Source organism: Sorex fumeus, unplaced genomic scaffold (assembly GCF_029834395.1).
Source record: "Sorex fumeus unplaced genomic scaffold, SorFum_2.1 ptg000013l, whole genome shotgun sequence".
Taxonomy (NCBI): Eukaryota; Metazoa; Chordata; class Mammalia; order Eulipotyphla; family Soricidae; genus Sorex; species Sorex fumeus.
This window is the reverse complement of record NW_026606070.1, coordinates 27,308,112-27,320,806: the sequence shown is the minus strand read 5'-3', so window position 1 is coordinate 27,320,806 and position 12,695 is coordinate 27,308,112. Positions and strand designations below refer to the sequence as shown.

The 12,695-nt window shown below is 44.5% G+C and overlaps 1 protein-coding gene across 1 annotated transcript in view; it reads left to right on the top strand.

The window, feature by feature from the left end:
• The window catches only part of POLR2B (RNA polymerase II subunit B), a 38,806-nt gene that overhangs the window by 22,205 nt on the left and 3,906 nt on the right, over nucleotides 1-12,695 (top strand). The window contains exons 17-23 of the mRNA XM_056111245.1: nucleotides 4,828-4,924; nucleotides 6,242-6,336; nucleotides 8,823-9,073; nucleotides 9,154-9,243; nucleotides 10,359-10,466; nucleotides 11,517-11,630; nucleotides 12,220-12,380. Coding sequence (XP_055967220.1) covers nucleotides 4,828-4,924; nucleotides 6,242-6,336; nucleotides 8,823-9,073; nucleotides 9,154-9,243; nucleotides 10,359-10,466; nucleotides 11,517-11,630; nucleotides 12,220-12,380 — 916 coding nt within the window. The remainder of the gene's footprint in view (nucleotides 1-4,827; nucleotides 4,925-6,241; nucleotides 6,337-8,822; nucleotides 9,074-9,153; nucleotides 9,244-10,358; nucleotides 10,467-11,516; nucleotides 11,631-12,219; nucleotides 12,381-12,695) is intronic.

Below are 12,695 nucleotides of genomic sequence, written 5' to 3'. Positions count from 1 at the left end.
GCTTAAAGGTCCTGTATGCTTAGACACTATTTTTTGGAGGGTGAGGTGTAATTTTTATTTAAAATTTTTTTTGAGAAATCGAATCACCTTGAGATACATAGTTAAAAAGTAGTTCAGGAAACAACTTTTTTTATCTGTCTGGAAAGGTTAATAAGATGCCTGTGATAGAGTCTCCATTCTCATGGGATTTTAATGTGTAGGAAATACAATTAAGGGGCTAGAGAGTTAGCACAGTGGGTAAGGCATACGTTCTGCACACAAGTAATGGTGCGCCATTCCCGGTACCCCAGTTGGTCCCCTCAGCTTCACCAGGAATGATCCCTACGAATAAGAGCCAGGAGTAAGCCCTGTGCACAGCTAGGTTTGGCCCAGCCTCCCACTGCTGCTCCCCCCCCCAAAAAAAAAGATAAAGCATAATTAAAAGGTAGATATGTGGAAAGTGTTAAGAGGGAGGTGTAGAGACAGGAGCAGAAATTGAAGGAAATGGTTATCTATTGAAGGTCTAGAGTCAGTTTCACAGAGGAGGTAACTTCTTTGGTTTTGTTTTGGTCACAGGTTTTCTTCTTGTTTTTTTTTTGGGGGGGTGAGGTGGGGGGGGCACACCTGGGAGGTATTCAGGGCTTACTCCTGACTCTGCACTCAGAAATTATTCCTGGAGATGCACAGGGGACAATATGCAGTACCAGGGACTGAACCCAGGTCAGCCAAATGCAAGGCAAGCACCCTTCCTGCTGTGCTATATCTTTGGTACTTGTGACAGGTTTTCTTTTTCAATAATTTGTCACTGGTACTACACTACTACAGTTGCAGACACATTGTCACCCAGATAGCAATTTTTTTTTTCTTTTTGGGTCACACCCAGTGATGCTCAGGGGTTATTCCTGGCTCTGCACTCAGGAATTACTCCTGGCTGTGCTTGGGGGACCATCTGGGATGCCGGGGATCGAGCCCAGGTCGGCCACATGCAAGGCAAACGCCCTACCCGCTGTGCTATCGCTCTGGCCCCCAGGCAGCATTTTGGACTGGAATTAAGTTGGTGATTTGGAATTCATGGTTTGAGTTTGAGAGATGGTTTGAGCAAGTGTCTAGTTATATAGGAAGTCATACCAGCAGTCATATAGTCATATGTAGTCATATATTCAGGAGTCATACCAGCTTTGTAAGACTGAAAGGTAAGTGCATGGGAATGAAGCCAGGTTTCACAATGTGGAGAGAGCATGTTGAAATGTATTTGAGAATGAAGACTCATTCAGTCTTTGAGCAAGGAAGTAGGACTATTTAGAAATATATTTTAAGACTATTCCGGTAGTTGAATAAGAAGTAGATTAGCAGGGAAATGATTAGATTAGTTTTGTGTTTTTTGGGGCGCGTGTGCTGCCCGAGCCTGTATGCTGCTTGCACCTGCGTGGCCGAGTACATGTGGTACCTGAGCACGTGTCGCCTGCATCACCCCTCTGGAAATGTGTACTCTCTAATTCTGGGATGTGTGTAGTTCTCTCCTGAGCATGATACTCTCCACTCTCCCACTTTCCTCATCCTCCTTCCCTTCAGAAACCCTTCAAATAAAATCTGTTTTACTTCAAAAAAAAATGTTTTTTTGGGTCACACCTTGCTCAGCACTCAGGAATTACTCCCAGTGGTGCTTGGGAGACCATACGGGATGCTGGGGATCGAATCAGGGTCAGCAACATGCAATGCCCTACCCGCCAAACTATTGGTCTGGCGCCTACTAAGTAGTGGTTTTTCTGTTTACTGTAAAATGGAATCATCTATCATTCTGATGATAAATTCTCACAGGATTATTTCAAAATCCTCCACAAGGGGTTACTCTTGCATAGAGAAACACAATCTGGTAGTTTTTCTGCTGTATAGTCATTTCTTTGGGCTGTGAGTAGTACTAGGTTTTCTTCAAATTAGATCCGTAATTTTTTTTTTTTCTGAATGGCTATAGAAGCAAAGAAATAGAGGTGAAGACTTATATTTGAAGTAAAATATTGCGATCTTTGGGACTAGTATGAAGTGATAAAGGCAAGACTGGGAGGGCCTGTATGCTTTTCATTTGTTATTGTTGTTTTTATTAAAGAAATGTTGTTTTATGAGATGTTTGTTTTAGGGGCACAGTTTCATACCTTTTCAAAAATAGCTTAATATTCCCCCCCCACCAGATTACTGGTATCGCTCTGCAATTCTCTGGGCCCCCTCCCTCTGATTGTCTTGGCTCAGATTGATCTTTTTAACAAGCTCACTAATATTTATTGAACATTTAATTTGTGTGAGAAGTGAAAAACCATCCAAGACATTTCATGTTATCTCCTAAGCGCCACAAAAAATTTGTGATTTTTTTCTTTACATTAGCAAAATGAGTACAGTGATACGTATGACATAAGTGCGAAAATAATTTTAAAGTGCATTTTGAAATGGTTAAGTTCAGTTAAAAAAAAAAAACAAAAGAAACAAAAAACCTCTTGGCTTGGTGCCTGGCAGGGATAGTAAGTGAGGAATACATGTTAGCTGGCGGGGATAGTAAGGGCGGAGTACGTGTTAGCTAATTAGTTGTGGTGGTGTTTGTATCAGCTACAGTTTGCAGATGTGGAGGTGGCATCTGAACAGGCTATTTGCCCAAAGTTACACGTCTTTAAAAATAGCAACACACCGGAATCTGGAGTTTAAACTGTGACCTCTATTTCTTGTTTTAAACTGACAGGTCTTTCTGCCCGTCTTTCTTGGGCAGTTCTTCCCTCTTGACTGCTTTGCTTCTTGATTTTGGCCTTTCAAGTAAAAAAATCAATAAAGTTAAAACAAAAAAGCATGTCACTGTTTGCTATTTTGGGCTGAATTCAGCTGATCTCGCAGATCTTGGCTGTGGGACAGAGAAGGTTGCCTTGGTCTGGGCATGTTAGTGAGAGGCTGGAAGCCTCGCCCTAGCGAGAACCTGTCAGCGCCTCTTGTGGAGCGGGTGGTGTCCCATCACAATAGGAAAGAGTGGACAGGTTGTGTGTGTGGCATGCATATAATCCTCTTAGGGGACTGGGGAGACTGTACAGCGGGTAGGACCCTTACCCTGCCCACGCCTGACCTGGGTTCAATCCTGACGCTATGTTCCCCCGAGGCCTTAAGGAGTGACCCCTGAACACAGAGCCAGGAGTAAGGTCCGACTGGGCAAAAACCCAACAATCCTGCCTATCCGGTGGTCTTCTGCTCTCTTAGAATAGATTCTGTTCACAGCCCCTCAGATCAGAGCTTCCCCAGCCTGAGTCTGCAGACTCTTGTCTCTTTGGGTGGGCCTGCATTCAGGATCCTGCCCCTTCGCGCTCCCTGAATTAGGCTACTTGGCATGTGTGAGACTGAGAAGCCCTACTTCGTGGGGAGGAAACTGCACATCGCACAAGCGAAAGGACGGTAACTAGCCTCGTGTTCCTAAACAATCTTAGAGGAAAGCCGTTCCATGCCAGCGCCTCAGTTCACGCTGGAGGCAGGCCTTGGTCATTGATCTGATCCCTGAACACCCTTCCTGGCTACCTCCTGTGGTCCCTTATCTGCCTTCCCGGGAGAGCACTCCATCTCCTTTCTCCCAACGCAACATTTTAACTTTCTCTGCACCAGACTTAAGTACGAACCATCCAAGTGCTCACAGGAACAAATGCTTTCTTGTAACTTTGATCTTTCTCCCTTTAAGTGCAGTCAAGTTACAGTCAACACAGAACAGTGAGTGTTCTCTAAAGAACAGGTCTTGTAACTCATTCCTTGGGGACAGGCAGGTGTGGTTAGTTGGTGAGTCAGAAAGGACGTCCTCTCTGCTCATGGCGTCAGCTCTGTAGGTACGGTGCATATCCAGACCCAGGTTGGATTTTCAAGGGAAGTTGGATATCCAGGCTTTTGTGTGAATTAATTTTCGGCCTCAGTGGGCAGCGTTGTGGGGACCATAGGGTGCTGGTCCTTCCGCATGGTTTATGTGCACTTACTTGCTGAGCTATTTCCCTAGCACCTGAGGTTTCAGTGATCATCATAATGAATTCAAGTTAAGAATAAGCCAGACCCTCTTTGGACCAAACAAAACTTGTCTGTTAACTTCAGTGTGCCTTCAAACGATAATTTATGTCCTAAAATCTAGAAAACCCGTTCCCAGGACTGGAGAGATAGTATAGTGGGTAGGGTACGCGACTGACCCAGGTTCGATAGGGTCCCCTGAGTACCACCAAAAGTAATTCCTGAGTGCAGAGCCAGGAGTAACCCCTGAGCATTAGTGGGCGGTCCAAACAGCAGCAACAAAAACCTGACAGAAAACCCATTCCCGAACTCTGCACTGAGCTGCTGGGGGCTCGAGCATCTAGAGTAGCCCGTGGGAAACTTTCTAAGCAGCCAGCAGCCAGGTGTTTCAGGAATGGGAAGTCAGGGAGGAGGGCTGGCTTTGCATGTGTGTCACACCTCCCTCCAGATCCGTTCCTGCCCGGGTTGGGGTTTTGTCCTCAGCCCACACAGCTGCCACTACTTGTTAACACTGTGTACCCCTCTCTACACATACAGGAGAACAAGAATGGTGCATTGGTCTGGGGGTTTGTTTGTTTTGTTTTGAGGCCACACCCAGCGATGCTCAGGGGTTACTCCTGGCTTTGCATTTAGGAATTAACCTCTGGCAGTGCTCGGGGGTGGGAGGAACCATATGGGATGCTGGGATCGAACCTGGGTTGGTTGCATGCAAGGCAAGCATCCTACCGCTGTATGATTGCTCTGGCTCCTGCATAAAATTGATTTTAAAGAAAGGGTGGCAGTTTGTCTTGGTTTTCTAGCTGACACTTTCAATATATGCTCTTAATGTCCTCACTGCAGGTATCAACTCAATTGTGGCCATTGCATCATACACTGGATATAACCAAGAAGATTCTGTTATCATGAACCGCTCAGCTGTAGACAGAGGCTTTTTCAGGTTGGCTTCTTACAACATTTTAAGAACAGATGTGCTGGACATACTGATATTTTAATTAAAAATATTTTGGATTTGTATTTGGGTTACACCCAGTGCTCAGGGGTTACTCCTGGCTCTATGCTCAGCAATCACTCCTGCCAGTGCGTGGGGGACCATATGGGATGCTGGGGACAGACCCGGGCCAGATGCATACAAGGCATCGCCCTACCCGTTGTGCTATTTCTCCAGCCCTTAATTTTTTTTTGTTGTTGTTGTTTCTTCCAATAAATTTATAGGAGAGAGGTTTTTGTAAAAATAATCTTTTGCTTCCATTCACACAGTTTGTGTCTCTCTGTAGCTTAGTGTGGTGTCATCTGTGTCCCACAGTGCAAAGCAGGAGGCCTGGCTGGTGTTTGGATGCCCGAAGATGCTACTTTGTGTGTCTCAGGGTTTTCAGATCATAGTATTTCATATTTTCAGCCCCTCTTTTTTGGTCAGCAAATATGTTTTCATTTAGATGATACAAAAATGTCTAAAGGGAAAAAATAAACCCATGATCTTAGGACTGTAAGTAATTACTATTAAGATCACTGCTTTTTTTTTTTCTTTTGGAGGCTTTTTCCTATTATGCTTCAGTTTGAATATTTTATTGACCGACTCAGAGTTCATCTCAAAGTTCACGGTGTATGAATATTGGTTACAGAAAACTAGGACCTTAGAAGAGATATGCTCTCTGGGCTTCCCCGCTCCCCCCTCCCCTCCCTTTATGTTCTGTTTGAGAATAGGCCCAAAGGTGGGTTTATAGCTCTTGGATCACTTAGATTTAGAGCATTTGAAGCTGATTTATAGCATTTACATTCCAAACGTCCTGAGAGAGATTTGAGCAGATGCTGGGGGACTCTGGGAGGTGTCATGGGGGTTGGACTTGGACTCTGGCGTGCAGTGTGGACTGTGCTAGGACGCTGGGTCAGATGCCACATGTGTGGCCTGGGTGGAAGTGTTTAGGACTTAACTTTGACTCTTTTTTTGGGGGGGGGGTGGCGGGGGTCACCCCTGGTGATGCTGAGGGGTTATTCCTGACTCTGCACTCAGGACTCACTCCTGGCAGTGCTCAGGGGCCCATGTGGAATGCTGGGACTCGAACCCGGGTCAGCTGCGTGCAAGGCAAACACCTTCCCCACTGAACTATTACTCCAACCTTTAATTTGACTCTTACTGCAGTTAACTCTGTGCCAGATACATGGTTTAAATTGCCTCCTAAGTACCCATCCAATATTATATTGGGCCCTGTATTAAAAGAAAATAGAAGTTACCTTTATAACCCTGTGTTTTTTTTAGGTCTGTTTTTTATCGATCATATAAAGAGCAGGAGTCTAAGAAAGGATTTGATCAGGAAGAAGTTTTTGAGAAGCCTACACGTGAAACATGTCAGGGTAAGTGATGCTGACGCTCAAGTTACAGAATTCAGAGTTAACTTGCCCCAGCCTTCCTAATGGACTTTTCTGGGTGTTATTCCTCCCCCACTTTTTTTTTGCCATATGGTGGGGAGTATGTCACGTCATTCTTAGAACTCTCATTTATGGAAATGTGTGGGCTGCCGGAAATCTTTACATCGAGGGGCAAGAATTTAATATGCATTTCTTATTTTCTTCTTTTTTTAATATAAATAAAGGAGTTCAATTTTTGTTTTTTATTTTTATCTTGTCTGTTTTTGGGCTACACCTGGCAGTGCTTAGACCTTACTCCTGGCTCTGTGCTCAGGGATCACTCCTGCGGGGTGATGCTGGTGATTGATTCTGGGTTGGTTGATTGCAAGGCAAGTGCCCTAACCACTATAGTATTGCTCCAGCCCAAGTTTTTATTTTTATTTCTTCCTTCCAGTTTTTATTTAGATACCATGACTTATAATAATGTTAATAACAGTTTCAGACATGCAGTATTACAGCACCCCACCCTCCACAGGGACGCAGTGTCCCCTCCCACCCTCCCATGCACGTATTAGTAAACTCAATTCTGTGGGCTTATTCTCAGGGTCTGTTGCCATTGGCCATTTGCTAGTCTCTTTTCTATGGGTGTTGTGTGTGTGTGTGTGTGTGTGTGTGTGTGTGTCCGTGTATTCGTGTGTCCTGAATAGGAGATAATTGTATATTTATCCTTTGCCTCTGACTAATTTCAGTTGGCTTGATACCCTCTAGTTTCATCCACAGAGCCCCAAGCTGCAGGATTTCATCTTTTCTTTCAGCTGAGTAGTAGTCCATTGTGTGTGTATAAAGGGCTGGAGTGATAGTCCAGTGGATAAGACACTTAACTTTGAACCATATATGGTCCCCTGGGCACAGAGCCAAGACCTGAGCACCAATGGTATGGCTCAAGAAACCCTCCTCAAAAAAAAAAAAAAAACATTATGGACCAGAGCAGTAGTACAGTGGGATGGGTACTTCCTAGCACTCAGGCAGCCTAGGTTCAATCTTTGTCACCTCGTACAGTACCTCCAGTCCAATTGGAGTGAACCAGCAAACAAAAATACATTAAATATATATACCACAGATTCATCATCCAGTCGTCTATTCTTGGGCACTCGGGTTGTTTCCAGAACTGGACTGTAGTGCTATAATGAACATAGGACTGCAAATATTTTTTCAAAATATTGTAGTAGCAGGAGTTTTAAAGTCCTTCCACCTTGGTAGATCTTGACAGTATTAGGAAAATGAGAGAAGCTCTGTGATGTCATGGGACGTGCCTCCTGTGTCCTGTACCATTTATGTACATGCGTGGAAACACTCCATCCTTATGGTGCAACCACAGTATTCTTGTACATTTAACAGCTAAGTAATGAGAGGTTACTTAGTGCTTTTTTGTTTGCTCTAGAAAAATGGGAACTTTCTCCCCTGGTTATTACCTTCACAATTAAAAATCTCCGTATGCAGTGGTAATATTTCCCAGAGAAATAGGGTAATTGCAAGTCTTGAATTCTAGTCGTATTGCCTGAAGTAAAATTTTTGTTTTAAGTGTCTTCCTAGGACTCCCTTTCCTGTGGGTGGTTCTCTGTAAAAGTGAATTAGTGTCCAATGGAATTAGAGCTACAGAAAAAACAACGGCCTGAAATGATAGTATAAGCGGGTATATTACCTTCCACATGGCTGACCCTGGTTTGATTTCTGGCAGCCCATACTGTTTTCCCCCAAGCACCATCAGGAATAACTTCTGAGTGCCGAGCCAGGAGTAATCACTGAGCATTGTTGGGTTTGGCTTTTGCAAAAAAAAATAACAGGACCCCCCCCCCCACACACACACACACAAAAAAAAAAAACAACGAAAAGAAATAGCTGATTTCTGTGGGAAGATTTGTGTATTAGAGTCCATAGGTATTCTTTCTTTCTCAGGTAATAAAGGGACCAGAAGATGGCAACTCACAAATCCACTAATCCAGCATATGGAGAGTTGTTTTGCCATGCTCAGTCAGGCATTAGCAGTATTATAAATCACAGTGTCTAAATAAAAACTGGGAAAAATAAATAAAAATAAAAACCGGGGCCAGAACAGTAGTACATGTGGGTAGGGCATTTGTCCCTCACTCAGCGGACTCAGTGATATTTGGGATAAAGACATCAATTTTATTACTAGGTATGGTTCATGGTATTAGAAGTACTCATGGATGTGAAACTGATTTGGAACTGGTTTAACTATTAGGTTTTCAGTCGCACTTGGACTTAACGTGACCTTTAAAATAGTTTTTTACAGGGCCAAGGGAACTAATTCAAATGCTAGAGACATGCCCTTTCTTTCATGTGAGACCCTGGGTTCAGTGCCTGGTACCTCATCGTCCCCTGAGCACTGCAGGGGGAGGGCCCCACAGCTGACTGCAAAATCCTTCTCTAAGTGGTAGGATTATTTCAGGAATCTCCATGTCTCCTTGCAGGAATGAGGCATGCCATTTACGACAAGCTGGATGATGATGGTTTGATAGCTCCCGGAGTTCGCGTATCCGGAGACGATGTCATTATAGGCAAAACAGTCACCTTGCCTGAAAATGAAGATGAGCTGGAGAGCACCAACAGACGCTACACCAAGAGAGATTGTAGCACTTTCCTCAGGACGAGTGAAACGGGTATTGTGGACCAGGTCATGGTAACGCTCAACCAGGAAGGATACAAATTTTGTAAAATTCGGGTGAGTTAACTTGGATGTTTTCTCTGTGTAGTGGATGTAAACCAGACCACCTGAACTAACCTGTTTTTCTGTGAATCCAGGTCCGCTCCGTAAGGATCCCGCAGATTGGAGACAAATTTGCTAGTCGGCACGGCCAAAAGGGTACTTGTGGCATTCAGTATAGGCAAGAGGTAGGCAGCTTTTCTTTCTTCTGTCCCAACCCAGTTTTGTTTTGTCCTTTACAGCCTTCTTAATGGTAGACTTTCGTGCATAGCATGGTCAAGAGTACCACACCCACCTCAGAGTGTCCACTTCCCCCCACCATTGTCATAGTGTCCCCCTCCTTATCCGTTCCTCCCCCCTCCCTCCCCTGTGGGAAGCTTCCTAATAAAACCAGTTCTCAGTTTTTGTTGCCCGTTAGCATTTGTTGGAGCCCTGCGTTGTTTCTTAATGCCCGCAAAAGAGCGAGATTGTTGTGTCTGTCCCTCTGAACTTCGCTCAGCATGATACTCTCCATATCCATCCATGTAGTAGCAGTTGCATGATTTCAACTTTTCTTATTACTGAGTAGTAGTCTGTTGTGTAGATGTTCCATAGTTTATTTTGTGTGTGTGTCTGTGTGTGTGGGCATACCCGGCAGTGCTCAGGGCTTCATCGTGGCTCTGCTCAGGGATCATTCTAGGTTGTCTTGGAGGACCATGTGTAGTGCTGAGGATTGAGCCCAGGCCAGCTGCTTGCCTTACCCACTGTACTTTGTTCATCCCACTGACCCAGAGTTTCTTTATCCAGTCATCAGTTCTCGGACACTGGGTTGTTTCTAGATTTTGTCTGTTGTTAACGCTGCTGCAGTGAGCATAGGAGTTCAGATGTCTTTTCAGCTAATCCATTGTTTTATTGACCTTTTTTAATTTATTTTTGTGGGGGAGAGGTAAGCCCACATCTGGTGGTGCTCAGAGATCACTCCTGACAATGCTTGGCGGATCTTATATAGTGCTGGGGATCACACCAGGGTCAGCTGCATGTAAGGCCTTAAACCCTGAGGATTTTATTAAACCTTTTCTTTTGAACTGTTGAGTTGAAAGGCAGTAAAGGACATTTTAGTTTTGAGTAAGTCTGTGAACATACCCTGTTGAACTGGATTTAGGACAGGAAAGGTCATGCGTCTAGGAATGTTGGCTCGCTGATAACAGGTGACATGTTCCTTTCATGTATGAGACCGTGTGGGAAGGAAAAATGTATTGATAGGCGTCAGTTTTAGTTCCATCGCTCAGTGACTGAAGTTTCTTTTTTAAATATTGCCTTATAGGATATGCCTTTCACCTGCGAGGGAATCACTCCTGATATCATTATAAATCCTCATGCCATTCCTTCTCGTATGACTATTGGTCACTTGATTGAATGTCTTCAAGGAAAGGTAAGTGATTTCTTTTTTTATTAATAAAGATTTCAGACTTATGTTTCATGTAAATGATGGTAGGAGATTGCGCTTATATTTAAACTAGGGAGCTTTGGGGGAAAGTTAGTGTGATATTTTTCTTTTGTTTTTGGCTTTTGGGCCATACCTGATGGTGCTCAGAACTTACCCCTTGATTTGCACTCAGGAACCACTCTTGGTGGAGTTTGGGGGAGACCATATGGGGTGCATGGGATTGAACCTGGGTCGGCCATGTGCAAGTCAAATTCCCTACCGCCTGCACCAATGCGCTTTCTCCTTGGTTTCTGTTTGAAGGTTTATAAGCACTAGTTTTTGGAAAAGTGAATTTGCTCTAGTGTCTTCGTGTGGTGTGTTAATGAAATGAACCATGCAGGATAGCAGCTGACCATGCCACAGTCCCCTTCCCCCGGCCTCCCTAGCTGTGTTCAGAGGCCTGGCAGTTTCTTCTGGCTGGCCATTTGTTGGATGTCAAGCTGCTCAGTCCGGTGGTGCAGGGACCTCTCAGGGCTTCAGTGGCCTTGCTTGGCACTGACTATCTTGGCCATACAGTCCCAGGGTTCGAACCAGGGGCCTCGGCCTGCAAAGTCCCTGACTGCCAGGCTGTCTCTCAGTGTCTCTAATTCTTCATAATGGAATTTTAGTTTGTTTTTGTACCACGACTGGCACTCTGTGCTCAGGGATCACTCCTGGTGGGGTTTAGGAGATCATACAGGATGCCAGGGGTCAAACTGAGTTGGCTGTGGACAAGGCAAGAAACCTACCCACTGTACGATTGCCCGGCCCTCTTCATGGATTTTTAAGTTTAAGTACTTCAGTATGGTAAAGGGGTTGGTGTTAGAACATTATATGACTGAAACTCAGTCATGAATAACTTTCTAACTATCTCGCTGTGATTCAATTAAAAAATAAAATTACGAGAGAAATCTTTAGTGCTATAGAATTTTTTTTGAGCATGCTTTTATGGATATAGATTCCTAAGGGGGGATAGAGATAAGTAGTTTTATTAAAAAAAGAGCTTTTCTTTTTAAGGTTTCAGCCAACAAGGGTGAAATTGGGGATGCCACACCTTTCAATGATGCTGTTAATGTGCAGAAGATCTCTAATCTTTTATCCGACTATGGCTATCATCTCAGAGGAAATGAGGTACATTTACTTTTCCAGTAGTAATTTGTCATTTGTCACGTGTATATGTTTTGTGCATATAATTCTATTCATGTTTTTTTTTTCTTTTTGGGTCACACCTAGTGATACTCAGGGATTATTCCAGCTTCTGCACTCAGGAATCACTCCTGACAGTGCTTAGGGGATCATATGGGATGCCGGGGATTGAACCCGGGTCGGCCACATGCAATGCAAAAGCCCTACCTGCTGTACTATCTCTCCACCCCCATATGATTCTATTCTTTAAAAAAAAAAAATCTAACCTTTTATTGAAGTACTAACACACCAGATCTGCAAGTACATTGCAAGGTATAATGTACTACTCGCTAAATTGTCCCTGAGTGATTGCTCCCTGGGGCTCCAGCAAAGTGACAGAGCCCTTGCTGTGGAGATGCCTCCCGGGCTCTTACAGCCCTTCCCACCCTCATGCCAAGGCGACTGTCTCAGCTTCCTGACTGTAGACTGGCTTCACCTGTTTTGATTATTTTTTTTAATCAAAATATATAGCACATTTGGCACATACGCAAATGTGGCCTGAACTTACAAGTCTGTGCTTAAAACTCTGTTTCAGGTCCTGTACAATGGGTTCACCGGCCGGAAAATCACCTCCCAAATCTTCATTGGCCCAACTTACTACCAGCGTTTGAAACACATGGTGGATGATAAGATTCACTCTCGAGCTCGGGGCCCGATTCAGATCCTTAACAGGCAGCCCATGGAGGGCCGATCTCGGTAAGAGCTGCCTTGTCGCTGATGACCTTCAGAACTGGCCTTTTTCACCCCTCCCCTGATGGGCGGCAGTGACCAGGGGCCACCCCCATGTGTGGTGGCTGTGCTTGTACATTTAGTGGTGGTGATCTCGGGAAAACCTGTCACTACTCATCTGGGGCACTCATTTGGCCACTCGTTGAGGCTCACAGTCCTTTCCTGGCTCTAGGGTAGGTGTTGGCTTTGTTGTTCGCACAGTGTTTCAGGTGCGCTCTCTGGGGCCGTGCCCTTTCCTCGGGGACTACATGGTCCTCCCTGTTGTGGACTAGGGATCCTGAT